The sequence below is a fragment of the Pteropus medius genome, unplaced genomic scaffold (assembly GCF_902729225.1).
Source record: "Pteropus medius unplaced genomic scaffold, Ma_sr-lr_union100, whole genome shotgun sequence".
Classification (NCBI taxonomy): domain Eukaryota; kingdom Metazoa; phylum Chordata; class Mammalia; order Chiroptera; family Pteropodidae; genus Pteropus; species Pteropus medius.
In genome coordinates this window covers 3,698,096-3,719,560 of record NW_024350397.1, presented here as the reverse complement: position 1 = coordinate 3,719,560, position 21,465 = coordinate 3,698,096, and the positions used below count along the sequence as shown (strand labels likewise).

Below are 21,465 nucleotides of genomic sequence, written 5' to 3'. Positions count from 1 at the left end.
GAATCAATTTCTTCCAAGTTCTTGTTAATGCTAATATTTTGACCTCTTCTCATGAATCGTGAATGTTTTTAATGGCATCTAGCATGGTGACACCTTTACGGAATGTTTTCAACTTGCTTTGCCCATAGGCATCAGAGGAATCACTAGGTATGGCAGCTACAGCTTTACAAAATATATTTTATAAATAATAACACTTGAAAGTCAACATTACTCTTCGATCCATGGCCTGCAGAATGGATGTTGTGTTAGCAGGTATGAAAATAACATTAACCTCATTATAAATCTTCATCAAAGCTCTTATGTTATGAGGTGCATTGTCAATGAGCAGTAATATTTTGAAAGGAATCTTTTTTCTGAGCAGTCTCAACATTGAGCTTGAGATATTCAGTAAACCATATTGTAAACACACGTGCTATCATCTAGACTTTGTTGTTCCATTTATAGAACACAGGCATAATTATTAAGGGCCCTAAGATTTTCTGAATGGTAAATAAGCATTGGCTTCAACAAAATCACCAGCTACATTAGCCCCTAACAAGAGAGTCAGCCTGTCCTTTGAAACTTTGAAGCCATGCATTGACACCTCTTCTCTAGCTAAGGAAGTCCTAGGTGGCATCTTCTGGCAATATAAAGTTGTTTAGTCTACATTGAAAATTTGTTGTTTACTGTAGCCATCTTCATCAATTATCTTAGATCCTCTGGATAAGCTGATGTAGCTTTTACATCAGCAATCTCTGCTTCACCTTACACGTTTATGTTATGGCTTCTTTCCTTAAACCTCATGAACTAAGCTCTGCTAGATTCAAATTTTTCTTCTTCAGCTCTCTTGCCTCTTTAAACCTTCATACAATTTAAGAGAAATAGGGCCTTTCTCTGGATTAGGCTTTAGCTTGAAGGAAAGTTGTGGCTGGTTTGGTCTTCTACCCAGACTACTATAACTTTCTCCACATAAGCGTTAAGGCTGTTTCACTTTCTTATCATTCATGTATTTATTGGAATAGCACTTTTAATCTTCAAAAACTTTTCTTTGCATTCACAACTTGGCTGTTTAGTGCAAGATGCCTAGCTTTCAGCCTATCCTGGCTTTTGACATGCCTTCCTCACTAAGCTTAATCATTTCCAGCTCCTGATTTAAAATGAGACACATGTTAACTCTTCCTGTCACTTGAACACTTAGAGACCATTGTAGGATTAATAATTGGCCTAATTTCAATATTGCTGTGTTTCAGGGAATAGAGAAGCCCAAGGAGAGGGAAGAGTGATGAGGAAAAGGCTAGTTTGTGAAGCAATCAGAACACACGCATTTATCAATTGAATTTACCATCTTATATAGGCATGCTTCATGGCATCCCGAAACAACCACAACAGTGACATCAAAGATCACTGATCATAGGTCACAATGAAAAAATTAATAATAATGGAAAAGTGTAAATATTGTGATAATTGCCAAAATGTGACACAGAGACACTAAGTAAGCAAATACTGTTGGAAAAAATGGCAGCAATAGACATGCTTAAATGCAGGGTTGCCATAAACCCTCGATTTGTAAAAAATACAGTATCTGCAAAGTATGATAACGCAAAGCATTATTATGTTTGTATGCTTGTAATTATTAATAGCTAAGAACTTACTAAGGTCATCTTATTGTTTTCTGGATGTTCCCTTGTTTATTTCTCCCTCTCTTGCTGTGTTCCTCTGTAAATTGATAATTTTCCATAATGGTATGCTTTAATTTCCTTCTCTTCATCTTCTGTGACTGTACAGTAGGTTATTACTTTGTGGTTACCATGAGGCTTACATCAAATATCTTAGAGACATAGCAGTCTATTTTACACTGAAAACAAATTATCTTCAATTACATACAAAACTTTACCCTTTTACTCCCCCTTTTAAGTTTATGATGTCATAGTTTATCTTTTTATATTGTATATTCATTAACAAATTATTGTAGCTATAGTTATTTTTAATATTTTGTCCTTTAATTTTTATACTAAAGTTAAATGGTTAACACTTCACCATAACACAGTATTCTGAATTTGATCAGAATTCTGATCAACTTACCTTTGGTAGTGTGTTGTGTATCATTATGTTTTCATGTTACTAATTAGCACTCTTTTATTTAAGCTTAAAGAAGACCTTTGAGCATTTCTTGTAAGGAAAGTCTACTGGTAAGTTCCATGGGCTACGGTTTGTCTGGGAAAGACTTTGCTTCATTCCTGTAAGACAGCTTTGCCTGGTAAAATATCCTTGGTTGGCAGGTTATTTTCTCTCAGCGCTTTGAATATATCATCCTGCTCTGGATGGTTTCTGCTGAGAAATCTGCTAAGAATCAGCTGATAGCCTTACCTTTCACGTTATAATCTTCTTTTCTCTTGCTGCTTTTAAGATTCTCTCTTCGTTTTGGATTTTTGACAGTTTGATTACACTGTATCTTGGAGAGAATCTCTTTAAGTTGATTTTCTTTGGTGACTTAAAAGCTTCATGAATTTGAATATCCAAATAGCTCCCATATTTGAGAAGTCTCAGTCATTATTCCTTTAAATACACATTCTACTTCTTTCTTTCTCTTTTTCTACTGGAACTCCAATAATTCACAAATTGGTCTTTTTGATGGTATCCCAAAGATCACACAGGCTTTCTTCACTCTTTTTCATTCTTTTTTCTTTGTTCTGTGCCTTTTTTATTTTATTCATTGTATTCAGCAACTCCAGAATTTGTTTTGTTCTTTTTTATGATTTCTATCGGTTAAACTTCCCATTTTGTCTGTGTATTGTTTTCCTGGTTCTGTTTAATTATCTTTCTGTGTTTTCTTGTAGTTCAGTGAGCTTCCTTAAGACAGCTATTTTGAATTCTTTATCTGATAAATTACAGATTCCTGCATCTTTGGATTCAATTACCTGAAGATTATTGGGCTCCTTTCCTGGTGTCATGTTACCTTGATTTTTCATGTTCTCTGAAGTTTTATATTGCTGTCTTCACATTTGAAGTACCAGTAACCTCCTCTAGTCTTTATTAACTAACTGCCTCTGGGAGAGAGACGCTTTCTGTGAGCCATGCTAGAGATTCTGAAGCTATCTCAGAGTTTCTATGAGTATATCTGCTCTACACTTCTTGCTCCCTCTTGTGACAAAATTGTTAAGTTTGTATGCCTTCTCTAGGTCTTCAATACATTAAACCAAGTACTAACAGCCCCTCTTGTTTTCCTAAAGGTAGTGTTAAAACTCAAGTTTGTGTTCTTTCTTTGCTGGCCAGCTGATTCAGCTGACTTTCTAGTGTGCTTGCTCACTAACCATCTGCCAGTCTTGCTTATGCCACTGATGGGATCAAAGACAGGAAGTTGGCCACAGGGTGGAGTGGGGATTGTGAGTAAAACACACAGAGCACTGGGAATGTCAGGGGACCAGCTGAAGAATCTGTAGGTGGGGACTCAGCAGCTCAAGCGTAGGCTTCTTGATGGAATCTGATACAATTAGGAATCACATCCCTATAATGACTTCCAAGAGTTCTATCTGCCACTCTTCTTGCCTATTATGGCACCCCAGTCATATAGCTCATGATTCAGTACTCTTATGGGACAAGAGAGAAATGAGCCCCTTTGGCAGTATCGAAACAGCTGGGAAAGGTGGATACTCACTCACACACTCTTTCTGTCCCTCATAGTATAAATCACAGGCTGTGAAGTCCCTTTCTTAGCTCTAAGCTGTGCTGTGTTGGAGAAGGGGTGACACAAGTAAAGTCAAACTGTTTCTCCTACCTACACACCCCAATTGATTTTTTTTTTTTTTTTTTTTTTTTTTGCTCCAACAGAGTGCTGGAACTTCTTCTTTGTAAGCCTGGACTTCCATAAAGACTCCATACTGCAAGTAATTGTCTAAATCAGTGTTCTCCAGAGGCTCTCAACCATGATAACGGGGATGGATCCAGTTCATGGGCTACTGCAAGGTGCTAAGCTGAGACCAATAGCTGTCTGCATATTACGCAATGCACAGGTAGGTGAGCCTCCTCCCTGGTCCCTTGGCATATACTGATGAATCCCACAGCCCCTCAAAAGCACTTCTGTGGATGATACTGAGTTTTTGTTATTAAAGGGTGACAAGTAAAACGAGAAATGTCTTATGCAGCCAAGATGTTGATTTCACTCCTGCTTATTTCCAATACAATTTAACATTGCTCTGAAAGTACTGTACAATGTATTCGGCTAGTGAAAACAATAAACATTCCATGAGACTCAGAAAAGAAGGAAAAAAGCTATGTATTTAGATTGTATGAAATTTATAAAGGATATGTCAGTATACCTGCAGAACCCTAAAAAGACAATGAAAAAAACTAACCCAGACCAAAGAATTCAGAAAAATAGCAGTATATATCAACAAAAAAAGTCAAAAACACTTATATAAAAATATATATATATTAGGTTAGAAGATATAGTAAATGAGAAAAGCCTAATACAATATAGTCATGCACTGCTTAAGAATGGGGATACATTCTAAAAAATGTGTCTTTGGGCAAACATCACAGAGTACATTTACACAAACCTACATGATATAGCCAACTACACACCTAAGCTATATGGTATGGCGTATTGTTACAGGCTAAAACCTGTGCAACATGTTACTGTACTGAATATTGTAGGCAATTGTAACACAATGGTTAGTATTTATATATCTAAACATAACTAAACCTATAAAAAATACAATAAAATCTCTATTATATTTGAATGAAATCACCATTGTATATGCATTCTGTCATTGACCAAAGTCATGCAGTGCATGACTGTAGCAACAAACAAACAAGAAACACTTAGGAATAACATTTTAAAGTTTCCAATTTATCCATTAGGAGAAAATAAAGCACTCTAAAACACATTATATAAAATACATCCCTTTTCCTTGATTAGGATATCTCAACATCACCAAGATATCAGTTCTTCCTAGATTTATTTATAATTTTAATGCAATCTCAATAAGTTATATCAATGAGCTTTCTTAAGAAACTATTTAACTTGATACTAAAGTTCACATTTTAAAAAATAAAACATGTAAGAATAGGAAGTATATTAGTCTCCAAGGGCTGCCATAACAAACTACCACAAATTTGGTGGTTTTAAACAAAAATATATTCTCTCACAGTTCTGGAAACCAAAACTCCAAAATCAAAGTGTCAGTAGAGCTCTGCTCCCTTCAGAGACTCGAGGGGATATTCTGTTCCTTGCCTCTTTAAAGGTTCTAATGAGTCTAAGCCTTGCTTGGCTTGTAGGTACATAACTCCAGTCTCTGCTCTGTCTTCACATGATCTTGTCCTCTACGGCATCTCCTCTTCTGTCTTTTATAAAGATAATTGTTATTAAATTTAGGACCCACTTGGTTAATCCAAGATGATCTCATCTCAAGACCCCTAACTTAATCATGTGTGCAAAGACTCTCTTTTGCAAATAATATTATACTCACAGGCTATGGAGATTAGGACTTAGACATACCTTTTTGGAGTCCACTACAACTCACTACAGCTAAGAAAACACTAAAAGCAAGAACTGTGAGAAAAGATGAGTTATTCTGGAAGGTATTTAAAACATTACAAGCACTTTTAATTATAATTAATTTTTAAAATGTGTGATATGAATAGATAGACCACCTAACCAAGTAGAAAAGAGAATTCAGGAATAAACAAGAGACCTATAAAATTCTAGTGTATAATAATGATAGAATTATTGGGTCAAAAAATTCTTCGAAACAAATAGTGTTGAAACAACTGCAAAACCATTTGGAAAGAGAAAATTACATCCATTTTTCACATGCTACACAAGAAGAACCTCTGAATTTGTGAGAAATCTAAATATAAAAATGTGAAACTTATAAGTACTAAAAGAAAACATGGATAAATTATTCTATAATATTAATTTAGAAAATGTTTTTATATGACAAAAAATTCATAAACAATAAAATACTCATACATTTGACTATGAAACAAGAAGGAAGAAAAGGAAGAGGAGGATGAAGATTTTAGCATGATCAAAATTATCATAAACAAAGTCAAGATCATATATTATATATAAAAGTCAATATCCCTAATATATGAAGAACTTTTAGAAACTGAGGGAGATAAAAAAACAGATGAAAATCTTATACGAAACTGGCCAAGAGACATGAACACACAATTCACAAAAAAATAAAAATCATACAAGTAGCCCTTAAGCATATTTTCAAATGCACTCATAAAAATGAAATTTAAAACAACACTGATCTTCCATTTCTCACTCATTGGGCTAATAAAATGTTAACATGTGACATACAATCATTTGAAGACGCTGTAGGGAAACAGATACTATCATATATTGTTAATAGAAATTAAAAATGGCACAATCCCTTGATGCATAAAGCTTTCCAAAATCTAACAAAATTCACATGCATTTATCTTTTGACATAGCAAAGCCACTTACAGAAACAACCTTGAACATGCACCTCTAAAAATATTAATTTATAGATACACAAGATTATTCATTAAAGCACTGTCTGCAATTTCAAAATATTGAAAATCACCTAAATGTTTACATAAGAGATTAATTGAATAAACTATTCAATACTATAAACTCTACAGTATAAACTATGGTATACACTATCACACAAACTGCTGAACATACAATTGTAAAAAAAAATGAGAAAGAGCTCTGTAAACTGAGATGATTTCCAGAAGATAATGTTAAGTTAAAAAAAAATTAGAGGTTATCTCATATGTTACATTTTGGGTAAGAAAGAAAGAGAAATAAAAGAATTAGACAGAAATAGAGATGTACTTATCTTTTAAGAGAGAAATATAAGATAAACAAAAAACAAAAAACAATGAAATTGTTTACCTGTAAGAGTAGGCAAAGGGGATGAGGAGCACAAAGGAAAGGAAGAATAAGGAGAAGAATGATGCTTCTCTATGTATATCTTTTTATATTGCTTTTTACTTATGAAAGTAGATTAATATTCTACATATTTCAAAAATAAAATTAAGTCAAGAAAGTTAGAAAGAGGAAACTAAAACTAAAAGCAAACTTAAACAAATAAAACTAGTAAAGGAAAAAGAAAAAGAACTAATCTAACATGAATACAGAATTTAACATACACCCTTAACTCAGTCTTGGACAGAGTGCTGCAGGGATGAGAGGAGGAGGAACAAATAAATCATAAAATCTCTCTGGTAGGTTTGTCTTTATAGAGGCATAGGTGGAGAAATTCTTATTCATAGAAGTATTGTAGGATTGAACAAATGAGTAAATGTGTTGATGTTGGGAATTAGGATTCTCACTGTAGATGAAAGAACATACACATGTGAAATGAAGGAAAGCATATACAAGCCCTGAGGTGAAACAGTAGAATTGAAGGTGTTCATAAGAACTCCACATTTCTAAATATGTCTATTCATGTGTACATGCCTGTATATGTGCACTTTATATGTATGTAGAAGTATTCATATATCAAATATGTATGTGCGTATGTATATGTATACATGCTTGTATACATTTCCTAATTCTGTCTACTAAAAGGACATAGAAGCCAAGACAGTCTAGGATCAATGGGCCTAATTAACTATCATATGTTGGTTTCTAATAAAATTCCCCACTAAAAAGAAGCAAAATGGCAAATAGAAAGTCTGAGATCCTCCTTTCCCCACGAAGACAGGGATTTAACATCAAACAAATTAAATGCCTCTGTGAGAAATCCAGCAATCAGTTAAAAGGCTACTGCACCTCAAGCAAGGACAAAGCCAACTACAACAAAGCCCAGTAGAAAATTTTTACTTTCTCCACCTTAATTTTCCAGAGCTTCTCCCTATCTCTATAGTGTAGCACAATTGGGAGGATAGCCCCAACTCCCATCTTTCATTTGGGGATGGAGAGGAGTAGAACCTATACATTTTTTGACATTTAGGGGGTACTGCCCAAGGGACTGGTTTTACTCTTGCCTCTAGCCAAGTACTAGCTGAGACAGGTTGCCAAACTGAGGATCTCTGAGAATAAGGCAATCAACCATGTACTAAAGTTTGCAACACAAAAGACAGATATTAGATGGGGCTCTAGTACTGTGACTTACAACACCACCAGGGAGACTGCAATATCACAGAGATACCGGAGGAATGCCTGAGTAGAAACCTATAAATCTCTTTAATAGAAGACGACATTTACAAATGCAGAGGGACCGCCTACACAAAAAAAGCGTTTGAGAGGTCTCCAGAATCAAGGGAGGCTGAGTTGGGAAAGTTCTCCATGTAGGAAATCAGATCACAAAGTCTGGGAGAATTGGCTAATTCTTCGGATGCCAAAATCCCAATAAAAAAATAAGAAGACAAAGAAAAAAGGTCCACCAAATATTTAAAGAAACAAATTAAATCTCCAGAAATTAACATTAAAGAAATCAAGATACAGTATATAAATTGCCAAAGAATTTAAAATTATCATCATAGGGGTGTGTAATAAGTTTTTAAAAAGCACTGATAGACAACTAAACAGCAACACACTAATAATAGGAGATTTCAATACCCCACTTTCAGTTATGGATAGCTCAGACACTATCAATAAGGAAACAGACTTGAACAATACTACCAACTAGATAGACATAACAAACATATACAGAATACTCTACCCCAAAACAGAAAAATACATGTTCTTCCCAAGCACACATGGAGCATTCTTCAAAATAGCCTACATGGTTAGGACACAAAAGAAGTTTTAACAAATTTAAGGAGATGAAAATCATGCAAAATATCTTTTGAACCAAATGGAATAAAACTAAAAATCAATAGCAGAAAGAAAACAGAAATAATCTGCAAATATGAGAAAATTAAACAGCATGTTATAAAACAACGCATAGATCAAAAAAATTTTTTCACGAAGTTAATTTAGAAAATATCTAGAGACAAATGAAAAGAGAAATACAAAATGCCAAAAGTTATGGGATTCAGCAAAGGCAGTATTAAAAAGGTTACAGTGGCAAATGTTTACATTGAAAAGAAGATCTCAAACCAACAACCTAAGCTTACACTAAACGAACAATAAAAAGAACAGTCTACACTTGAAGTGGCAGAAGGAAGAAAATAATAAATATTAGAGAGGTGATACATGAAATAGAGAATAAGGGGGAAAATCAATGAAACCAAAAGTTGTGGGTTTTTTAAAAGATTTTTTTTTTTTTTGGCTAGCCTGAAAAAAAGAAAGACTCAAATAGTTAAAATTAGAAATGAAAAAGGAGATATTACAGCAATGTCCACAGAAAGACAAAGGATAAAAGAAGACTACTATGAACAATTATATGCCAAAATACTGGATAATCCGGAAGAAATAGATAAATTCCTAGAAACATACAACCTGCCAAGACCAAACTCTTCCAGAGAAACGTGAAGGATTGAAAGACCGAATCTAACAAACTATTCCATAAAGCCAGCATTACCCTGCTATTGAAACCAGACAAGACACAAGAAAACTACAAACCAATATCTCTGATTAATATTGATGTAAAAATCCTAAACAAAATAACTAGCAAACAGAATTTAAAAGCATATTAGGCTTCTGGTCAAGATAGTGGAGTAGGTAAAATATTGTGCTTGCCTCCTCTCACAACCATATTGAAGTTACAACTAAACTACAAAATAGTCATCATAGGAAGTCACAGAGTCTGACCAGACAGAAGTTCTACCACTCTCAACATGTGGGCCTGCCCAAGCTACTTCCAGTGGATTTTCCACACAAACAGCCTGTCTTGGCTCATGCTGCAAACTTTCCTAAAATCTCTCAAGTGTTCACAAAATCTAAACAAGCAGCATCTGACTCAGCATGCCCTGTACCTCTTGCTGCATAGCCCCAAGCCTGGCACTAGCAGCAGCCAGCCTCAGTTTGAAGCTTGGCCTCTCGAGGCACTTCCAAGCCCAGCATGGCAGCCATCTGTGGATTGCTTGGTGGATCATGCAAAGTGGCCTTAGGAAGAACACAGGTTGCAGCTGAACTTGGGCCCCTCCCTGGAGGCCCAAGCCTGGTATGAGTCAAAGCACCACCCAGAAATACATCTGAGGACAACACACCCAAAGAAAAGACAGGGCAGGCACTAGAGCCCAGCTAAAGTGAATCCTGCTCTGTAAGTTCAGCCCCTGCATAAGAGTTCTTCCAGTTATCACAACCAATCAGCCCAAGGGTTAACCCCTCCCATGATGAGCAAATAGCAACCAAGACTCAACTACAACAGGAGGGCACAAAACCCATACAAGGGATTCACCTAGACCACCCATCTCAGGAGACCAAAGAAGACTATACCACTGGGCCCCACAGCACACCTACTACTAAGACCAGGAGACACAGCAGCCCCACCTAATACATACAAACAAACACAAGTAGGCAGCCAAAATGGGAAAACAAAGAAACATATCCCAAATGAAAGAACAAAACAAGCCTCCAGAAAAAGAACTAACAAAATGGAGACAAACAAGCTCCCAGATACGGAGTTCAAAACACTGGTTACAAGGATGTTCAATGAACTTAGGAGAAGAGTAGATGAATTCAGTGAGAACTTTAACAAAGAGATACAAAACATGAAAGTAGAAATAGAAAACATAAAAAAGAACCAGTCAGAAATGAAGAATAAAATAACCGAAATGAAGAATACCTTAGGAGAAATTCACAGTAGATTAGATAAAGCAGAAGATCAAGTCAGCAATTTAGAAGATAAGGTAGCAAAAAACACCTAATCAGAACAGCAAAAAGAAAAATGATCCAAAGAAATAAGGATAATTTAAGGGGCCTCTGGGACAACATCAAGTGTACCAACATTCTCATCATAAGAATACCAGAGGGAAAACAGAGAAAGCAAGGGACTGAAAACCTATTTCAAGAAATAATGACCAAAAAAATCCCTAACCTGGTGAAGGAAATAGACATATAAGTCTAGGAAATACAGAGAGTTCCAAACAAAATGAACCCAAAGAGGCCCACACCAAGACACATCATAATTAAAATGCTGAAGGTTAAAGACAAAGAGAGAATCTTAAAAGCAGCAAGAGAAAAGCAGTTCCCATAAGACTGGCAGCTGATTTCTCAACAGAAACTTTGCAGACCAGAAGGGATTGGCAGGAAATAGTCAAAGTGATGAAAAGCAAGGACCTACAACCAAGTTTACTCTACCCAGCAAAGCTATCATTTAGAATTGAAGATCAAAGAGCTTCCCAGACAAGAAAAAGCTAAAGAAATTCATCAATGCCAAACTGGCATTACAAGAAATGTTGGGACTCCTTTAAGAAAAAGAAAGTGAATAAAAAAAAAGATTAAAAATATGAATAATAAAATGGCAATAACTATATATCTAGCAACAATTACTTTAAATTAAAATGGATTAAATGCACCAATCAAAAGACATAGGGTAACTGAATGGATAAGAAAACAAGACCCTTAACTATGCTACCCACAAGAGACTCACTTCAGACCGAAAAGACACACTCAGACTGAAAGTAAAGAGATCCAAAAAGATATGTCATGAAAATAGAAACAAAAAAAATACAGAGTAGCAATATTTATACCAAAGTAGACTTTAAAACAAAGGCTATGACAAGAGACAAAGAAGGACCTAGTAATCCCGCTTTTAGTATCCAAGAAATACTAAACATTGCTTTGAAGAGATATGTGCATTTATATGTTCATTGCAGCATTATTTACAATAGCCAATTATGGAGTCAACCTGAGTGCAATCAATGGATAAATAGATAAAGAAGAGGTGGTACATATACACAATGGGATATTACACAGCCATAAAAAAGAATGAAATCTTGCCACCTTCAATAACATGGATGGACCTAGAGGGTATTGTGCTGAGTGGAGTAAGTCAGACAGAGAAAGCCAAATGCCATATGCATTTACTTACATGTAGAATCTAAAGAACAAAATAAACAAACAAAACAGAAAGAAACTCATAGGTACAGAGAACATTTCAATGGTACCAAATGGAAAGGAGATTGCAAGGGTGAGGAGGTGTGAAAAAGAGGAAAGGATTAAGAAGTACAAATTGATAGTTACAAAATATTCATAAGAAAATAAAGTATAGCATAAAGAATAGTCAATAATATTGTAATAACTATGTATGGTGTCAGATGGGTACTGGATTTATCGGGGTGAGCACTTCGTAAATTATATAAATGCCCAATCACCAAGTTGTACACCTGAAATATAATATAATGTATTATATTATATTTAATATTATATGCCAACTGTAATTGAATATAATATTGTATGCCAACTGTAATTGAAAATTTTTAATTATTTAAGATTTCTAACTTTAAAAAAAAATGAATAAAGAAAAATAAATAATGTTTTCTAATGCCCTTTATAACAACTTAAAGTATTGTACGTGGACTTAATACTGACTGGATTATCACATTCGAGTCAAATAATATAACTTTAAACATTTTATTACTAAAAGGATTTTAATAGTAATTAAAATTATATATAGTCAATATTATTTTATTGATTAGTTATTGATTACTAATAATTAAAATTATTAAAATATTAAGTAATATTTTATACTTGGCAGTTTACACTGAATACATACATGATGTTCCTCTTTAACTGCTTCTTCTAACTGATTTGCAAATTGTGAACAACATACCAAGAATGAATTCAGATCATTCCCAACCTTTGAAAAGAATAACAAAATATAAAGTTACTTTTACTTCAGAATTTATATGCATATTCTTCTATATTTTAATACATTTAACTACTTTTAAAAATAATTTTGTGTATGTGATTTACGTTCCTTCAAACATAAGAAACCATGCTCCAAAGCTATATTAGTATATTCTCCCAGAAAGAAAGTGTGAAAGAAAGCACATTTTGGGGAGTGGCTTATATATGACATATACTTAGCTATGTCTCTCCTCTCATCATCTTCTATACAGTTGCAGAAAATCAAGTCTTAGACTCCTAAAATATTATGGGTAGGCAAAAAGAAAAGGTAACCATTGTGTGTGTACTGCATAAATACTTCTTTGTGTTAAAAAATGAATGCTAATTTTGACCTCTCATTATAAGTATATCTCCAAGGAGCTTTATAGTCTTTCACATTCACTTAATAGTCAATAGAAAATTTTGAGCTAAAAATAGTTGCAGATTAAAATGTCACAATGATTGACTCTCTTCTAAAAGAGCAATGATTTGTAAATCATAAAATTGGCCGTGATAAACAAATCTCAGATGCTTATATAAAGTTAAGATTCTCATATAATGTTCTCCTTGAAGAATATATTCCCTCAACACTACCTTTTAAACATACACATAGGTCAATTTTTTTATCATACTAAATATCTATACTTAAATAGAAAAGAGTCAGGGTAAACTACAATAGTCATTCATGAGAGTAGGAAGATGAATGAACTAGAGTTACTAATCACAACGATAAAGTGAGACCATTAGCGTACTGGGGGATATTCTCCCATCCACACTCAGGTGTCACAAACATAGAGAAGACAGAGATCAATCTGATCAGGGTTGCAGTTTTAAAAAAAATAACAATAAAGAAGGACAGGGCAAGAGAGTTAACTACATGTGCGAGGGAGCAATAGTTATGGACCATGGAATTTAATCTAGGTAAGTAATAACACAAAGACAATTTGTGACAAGGCAGTAGGTCCAATGGATTATAGTTCCCAATAGAATCAAAGGATTTTGGAGTTAGAATATTAGATAGACCGAATGGGAAATATAGGAAGCCAGAGATAAGAATGATTAAAATTTTATGGCCAACAAATATATAAAAAAATGCTCAACATCACTACCTATTAGGGAAATGCAAATCAAAACCACAATAAGATGCCATCTCACACCTGTTAGAATAGCTGTTAATAACAGGACAAGTAATAACAAATGTTGGAGAGGATGCAGAGAAAAAAGAACCCTTATACATTGCAAATTGGTATAGCCACTATGGAAAACAGTATGGAGGTTCCTCAAAAAACTAAGAATTGATCTACCATATGATCCAGCAATCCCTCTATGGGTATTTACCCCAAAGACTTTAAAACTCATATCTGAAAAGATATTTGCACACCGATGTTCATAGCAGCATTATTCATAGTAGCAAGGACATGGAAGCAACCAAAGTGTCCTATGATAGATGATTGGCTAAAGAAGCTATGGTACATATATACAATGGAATATTACTTAGCCATAAGAAGAGATGAAATACTGCCATTTCCAACAACATAAATGGACCTTGATATAATCATGCTAAGCGAAATAAGTCAGACAGAAAAAGTTTAAAATCACAGGATATCACTTATATGTGAGATATAAACCTAAAAGCAACAAATGAACAGGACAAACAAACAGAGACTCATGGATATGGACTATAGACTAGTGGTTACCAGAGGGTAGAGGTTGGTGGAGGAAGGGGGAGATAGACATGGTAAAGAGGATCAAATATAGGGGGCTAAGGGGAGGGTGAAGTGGGTAAAGGGGATCAAATATATGGTAGCTGAAGGAAACTGGACTTTGAGTGGTAAATACACAATAGAATATACAGATGTCGAATTATAATGTATACCTGAAAATTATATAACTGTATAAACCAATGTTACCCCAATAAACTTAATTTTTAAAAAATTTTTTAAAAAGGATTAAAATTTTAATTATGGAAAAGTTGGTTATCGGTTATAACAAGGACTAGAGAATACCTTGTCAGTTAGTGGTTGAGGCAGGACAGAAGACAAGATCTTGGAGAAAATAAATTCAATGAACAGAGATATTAAATTATTTGGAAAGCTCTTTTACATGGATATCAAAATGTCAAAAAGTATAACAACAGTAGTGTTGTGAGACAAGTAGAATATCATAATAGAGACAATTAGTCACCTACTTTATATTGATTCTCCCTTACTGGCAGGACCTCTATTTTGTCGGGGATAGCAATGTGCATAGCTAATAATAAAAGTAATAGTAATAATAATAGTAATAATAATAATAATAATAATAATAAATTTCTCAGCCTCCTTTATCAATAATGGCAGCCACGTGTCTCAATTAAGCCAATGAAAAGAAAATAAATTGTTGAACAGCACTTCTAAAAAGATCCTTAAAAGGGGAGTGAAAAATGCTACTCATGATTAGGTTATAAAAGGACATGAGACCTTCACTCCAGTGTTAACATCCCAAAAAGAAAATTATATAAAATAACTATCATACTTTTTCTTGAGGATACAAAAAAAAACTTGATTAATTGAATTCCACAGAAGAGCAAACATTTTGTAGGTGAGCAAAGAACGAAAGCCATAGCCATACTTAAAGGGGATGTGGTGGAGGGAGGAAAGTACTTGGCCTAGTGTGTGCAGTCAAAAAGCAGGCCTGCCATTGAAAAACAGAATTTAGAGGTTGAAGAAAAAACAGCCAAGCCTTTGACAGCCATTTAGGCTGGCAGATGGACTGGAATGAGAAAGAATTCCCAAAGGAAATCACTCAAACAAATCACTTTTCTCCCGGCAGCTCCTATCCCATGTGAATTTTGCTAAGAAAGTGGTGGAAAATGAGGACTATACACCTATTAGGAATAGTCAAAATGAAAAAGACTGACAATATCAATTTTGATAAGAATGTGGGGCCACTGGAACTTTCATACAAGCTGGTAGGGACACAAAATGGTACTGCCATGTTAGGAAACAGCTTGGCAATTGTTCATAAAGTTAAACATATACTTAACAATATAACCCACCAATCCTACTCTTAAGTAATTATCCAAGATTAATGAACACATATGTCCTCACAAAGATTTGTGCACAAATGTTTATAAAAGCTTCATTTATAATAGCCAAAATAGCTACTGGATCCAACAACCCAAGTGTTTACTAACTGTTGAAAGAATAAAGAAATTGTAGTTTATTCAAATGGAATGGAATACTTGTTAAAATAAAAGGACCAAACTACTAACACATAGAATAACATGTATGAATCTCTAAAACATTACAGGGGTAAATAAATAAAGCTAAATACTGTACGATTTTATTTATATGAAATTCTACGAAAGACAACACCATAGTAATAGATCATTGGTTATCTGCAGCCAGAGTAGAAGAAAAGTCACTACAAGAGATACAAGGGAACTTTTGGGGATAATGAAAATGTTTTATAGCTTGATTGAGATGGCAATTATACAACTATAAGACAGGAAAAGCTAAAATGCAGAGAAACATTGCATATTCTTGTGGTAATTGTATTTTGAAGCTCTGCCAGGATTGAATCAAACTATTTAAATGTGAAGTTCAAATTCGTGCCAGCTAAAATACTGTCAAAACCAAAGAAATCAACTTCTCAGGGGAAGCAGCAATAGGCAAGATTATGGATTACACAAATCAGACAAAATAAATAACCAGGAAAATGTGATCCATAACCAAAAGAAAAATAGTTAGTAGAAGCAAATAACTGATGACCCAGATATTAGAATTAGCAGATAAGAAAAAATTTTAAACTCTATTATTATTAAAAGAATTTGCAGGAAAAGATAGAAGGATAAATAACAGAAGGAGAAATATTTAAAATCCCTAAAAAGGAACCAAAAGATAATCCTAAGGGTGAAAATTATAATAGTTCAATAAAAATTTTATTGGCTACCACTTAACAACAGATCAGACACCACAGAAGGGATTGTGATCTTGAAGATAGGGTAATGTATATTGTCCAAACCAAAGCACAGAAAGAGGAAAGATTGAAATAAATGAATAGAGTGTGACTTCTTACACGGTATCAAGCAGTCTAATACATAATTGGAGTGTCATAAAAAGAGAGAAGGCAGGCCGTTCTATATCTGAACAAATAATCAACAAAATTTTTCAAATTTTATGAAAAACAATTCAAAGCTTGATGGACTACAACAGAATAAATATACTAAAGACCTCAGGTAGGTATATCTTATCAAATTGCTGAAATCCAAAGAAAGATAGAGAAAATCTTTAAAACAGAAAAAAAGGGGAAAACAAAAATGTAACAACAATAGTACAAAAACATAAGTGAGATAAATAGAATTATACTGCTACACGGTTTTCACATTAGAAATAAAGTTATATACCATTAACTCAAGATAGAGTGTGATGTTTATGACATATATTGAATCCCTAGAGCAAGCACAAAAAAAAGACAGCTAAAAAGCCAAAAAAAGAAGTAAATAAAATGAAATACTAAAAAATACATAATTAACCCATATAAAACAGAAAAGAGTAAAGAAACAAAGAACATATGGAACAAAGAGAAAGCAAATAGTAGAATAATAAACTTATTTCACATTACATCATTAACATTTCATTTTAACAAATTAAATACATGATATTTAATTGTATCAATTAAATGTAAATGAACTAAATACACCAATTAAAAGAGTGTCAAACTAGATATGAAAGCAAGACTCAACTATATGCTGTTTCAAAGAGACACAGTAAATTCACAGTCATAATTTGAAAGTAACAGTTTGAAAGAAGATATAATATGCAATGACTAATCATAAGAAAACTGACATCAGACAGGGCAGACATCAGAACTTAGAACTATATCAAAGGCAAAAAATAATTTTAGACTTCCAGTTCTGGCCATGATAGACTAGGCCCATTCCTCTAGCCTTCCCTCCTACAGCTAAAATGTCCTAGACATAACACAGCAAACAAACAAAAATTCTGAAATATAGAAAAAGACAGGGATATCAGGACTCGCAGAATAATGAGTTCCTTAGGTTTTCTTTTTATGAACATATAAAATAAAAGGAGCACTGGAAAAGCATTCAACCTGGAACTGCCAATAAGAACAAACCAAAAAAAAAAAAAAAAAAAAGCCATGAGAAAAGCCAAAAGACTGAAAAGGGGTCTTTATCACAACACAAAAATTTTTTGACAATATCTACCCTACTTGAGCAAAACACCAAGAAAAAAACTGCATCATCACCCAATATGTGTGAATATGACTGTGATAAAAATAATGTAGCGATGAAAGTAGGCTTTCCTTACTCCCTGCCTATTCCCCCATCAGAGTGGTGTTGGTGGAGCCAAGCAGAGAACTAAACTTTCACCCTCGTCTGAAAGAAGTAGTCAGAATGAGTCCAGGATATCTGTTCTCATCACTATTATTAAAAATGATACAAGGAGTTAGAGCTAGCCCAATTCAAGAGAAAGAAATAAAAAGTATTCATATTGGACAGGAAGAAATAAAATTGTCCCTATTTGAAGGTAACATAATTGTCTACATAGAAAAACCTCAAAGAATCTGCAGAAAAACTCCTAGAATGAAAAAGTACATTGAGCAAGTTTGCAAGCTATATAAGATCAACACACAAAAATCAATTTCCATATACCAGTAATAAACACGTGGAAACTGAAATTTAAAATATGCCATTAAAAATCATTCCAAAAACTTAAAATATTAATATATAAGCCTAACAAATCATGTACAGAATCGATATGATGAAAATTACAAAATGCTGATGAAAGAAATCAAATAAGACCTACATAAATGGAGAAAGATGTACCATGTTCATGAATTGAAAGATGTAACATAAGTGTTTTATTACCAGGAGCCAAACTCAATCTCTAACTAACAAAACTAATTATAAAATAGATGGAAAATATTTTATGAGTAAAGTGTATTAAAGTACAGTTGAATATTAAGAAATATGTAAAATAATTCATCTCATTATTAAAGGAGAATGACATACTGACATCAATAATTATGTTACTTTCTTTTTTTTTATTTTTTTGGTTTTTAGGTGAGGCAACCCTTGGTTGACCTCACAGATTGCAAGGACCTTGTCAGCTTACAATCCCTTATTTTTTTATTTTTTATGCCTACAGCACCTGGTCTTCCTAGGTGGTCTCCCATCCAAGTACTAACCAGGCCCAATCCTGCTTAGCTTCTGAGATCAAACAGGATCAGGCTTGTTCAGGATAGCATGGCTGTGGACACATTACTTTCAATATATACAACAAAGACATTTATTAAAACTCAATAACCTCTTGTTTTGTTTTTATTTAGCAAACTAGAAATCAAAGAACATTTTGTTAACATGATAAAGATATACATCTCAAACCAACATCCAACTACATGCTTAAAAATTAAACAGAAGCATCAGCATTAAAAATAGGCTCAAAATATATACATACATATATGCACTTACATATATATACATATATAGATATATAAATATATAGATAACATTAATTAAACTTTAAGAGAAGTGTTAGCAGAGAATGGAAAAATCAGCACACCATTTTCAGGTTTCCTAGGAGGATCATTTTCATGGATGGGGAATTCATTCTGTGGACATACACGGACACCAAAAGCAAATTTTAGCTCTTCTCGATGTTAATGTCTCTACATTAGGGTTACATATACTTACAGAAAAAGTTAAATCTTCTTGTTCAGACGTCACAACTGGGTTTTCTACATTTTCCATGCTAACTCCATAGGTTTCTTCCAAAGTAGAAACAACCTGTGAGAAAATCAAAGCAAATTAAGTACCTTCGTAGTTTAAAATTATTATATTAAATGTAAAAAAGATGTTTTAGAAAACCATGTCAGGACTTTTTTGGCAGTAAGACATTTCTGCCAGTGCCATAAATTAAATTTTCCACTTTATGCCCCATCTCATATCATCATGAAGAAGTGATGAGCAACAGTCCTTGACCCTAGCAATGAAGAGAAGCCCTATGACTTCCTAGCAATGAAGAGAAGCCCTATGACTTGTTCATTTCTGTGTTGACAGGTATCAAAAAGGGAGAGGGTCTGTCTATGGATAGCTGAAGTATCAGCTCTACTAACCACCAAAGTATTCCTCAAAATCTGACTGACTCAACTTTCGTCTCTAAAGAAAGTGGGGGAAATAGAGAGATGAAAACTAGAAGCAATACATTTTTAAAGGAAATTCTCTGAACCAACTCCTCAAACTTTAAGCAAACGTGTATTTTGGAAGTTTGACAATCTATATTCTTCTTTCATATTTTTGCTATTCTCCATTGTTCTCACTTGGTATTTGGTATATTTACAATTCAATTCTTGATCGCTGTGCAAAAAGAAACCCAGAGAAAGAAAGATTTATTTCCCAGCACTAAAAGTTAAAGATTCTAAAGCACAGAGAAGAATTAACAGAGCAGGGATGAAACTTAGAAAAGCTTGTCATTCAGAAGATCTGTTTGCCTCTCAGAACTTGGATTTCAGGAGGGTTCCCACCATTCACTAACTAATAACAGTGGCTCACTGTCCCTAAACTGTCTGTACAAGCAATGATTTATGCTGAGCACCTGCTTTCCTTCAGGAAGTCTGGAATTTTGATACATGACAGGCAGATAGTGTCTAGGTGACTCCTCCAATAAAACCCTAGGCACTGAGTCTCTAAGGAACTTCTCTGGTAGACATTTCACATGTGTTGTCACAATTTGTTGTTGAAGGAATTAAGCATGTCCTGTGAGGCTCTAAAGAAAGAGAAATCTTGGAAGCTTGAACCTGGTTTCCTCCAGACTTTTCCCATATGCCTTTTCCTTTTGCTGAGTTTGTTCTATATCCTTTCACTGTAATAAATCTTAGCCATTTATGACTATATGCTGAGTCTAATGAGTTCTCTTAGCAAATCACTAAACCCAGGGAGAGTCATGGGGACCCCAACATACGGACCAACAAGTATCTTACCATCTTCAGATGTTTGGTAATTTTCCTGAGCAATTCATCTTCTGCTATTAACTCCTTTGTCTTACTTGATGGAATGGGCAAAGCATACCTCACAATGGATTCTCCTGTTGGTGGAGATCTTAAGACCATTGGTTCAATTTTATCACGTACTAATTTTGCACTATGCTTTTCCTTTAGTTTAGGTGACGATGATAAATTCAATAGTCCTTTTTTGTAACTTGGTTCCGGAACACTTGCCAGTTTATTACTAGAGGTCGACAAATGCTTTACTGGTTTCATTATGTTATTTGCTTAGTTTCCAAATTACAGATGAAAAAACTTTTATTCCTCCCTGTGAATAAAAGATGAAGAGTTCAGATTTAAAATGATGGCAGGATTATCAATTGTCCTGAAGATGGTGGATCCCAAAATCGACTCTGGAGAGAATACAAAATGAAAAGGGAAACATTCCTAACAAATAATAAAACAATTTTTCAAAAATGTAATAAACCTCTAGAGGTGATTGATTTCTGTATGGGCATTTAGGATGGGGGCTGGTGAGAAGGAAAAAAAACAGTGGCAGCAGTGAGAAAATATATTTAGAAAATTTAAAATTTTTATTCTTAGCTTTCCCCCATTTGGGGGCTATTAAATACCGTGTGTGTGTGTGTGTGTGTGTGTGTGTGTGTGTGTGTGTGTGTGTGTGTATACATATATATTCAATCATTATTTCCATAGAAGTAATATCCCAGGCCCAGAGTATGAGCAGAGTAGTATCAAAGTAGCACCAGAGCCATGATGGGGTAAGGAAGTATTTGGGCAGG

General features: G+C 34.1%; 1 protein-coding gene and 1 pseudogene across 1 annotated transcript in view; both read right to left on the bottom strand.

The window, feature by feature from the left end:
- Positions 1-20,941, bottom strand: part of CCDC7 (coiled-coil domain containing 7) — a 166,766-nt gene extending 145,825 nt beyond the window's left edge. Inside the window, exons 1-3 of the mRNA XM_039839666.1 lie at positions 20,663-20,941; positions 19,377-19,469; positions 12,567-12,650 (exon numbers count right to left, since the gene is read on the bottom strand). Of these exons, the coding sequence (XP_039695600.1) occupies positions 12,567-12,650; positions 19,377-19,469; positions 20,663-20,941 (456 nt within the window). The remainder of the gene's footprint in view (positions 1-12,566; positions 12,651-19,376; positions 19,470-20,662) is intronic.
- Positions 18,823-18,941, bottom strand: LOC120584160 (uncharacterized; annotated as a pseudogene).
- Positions 20,942-21,465: the final 524 nt, after the last annotated feature.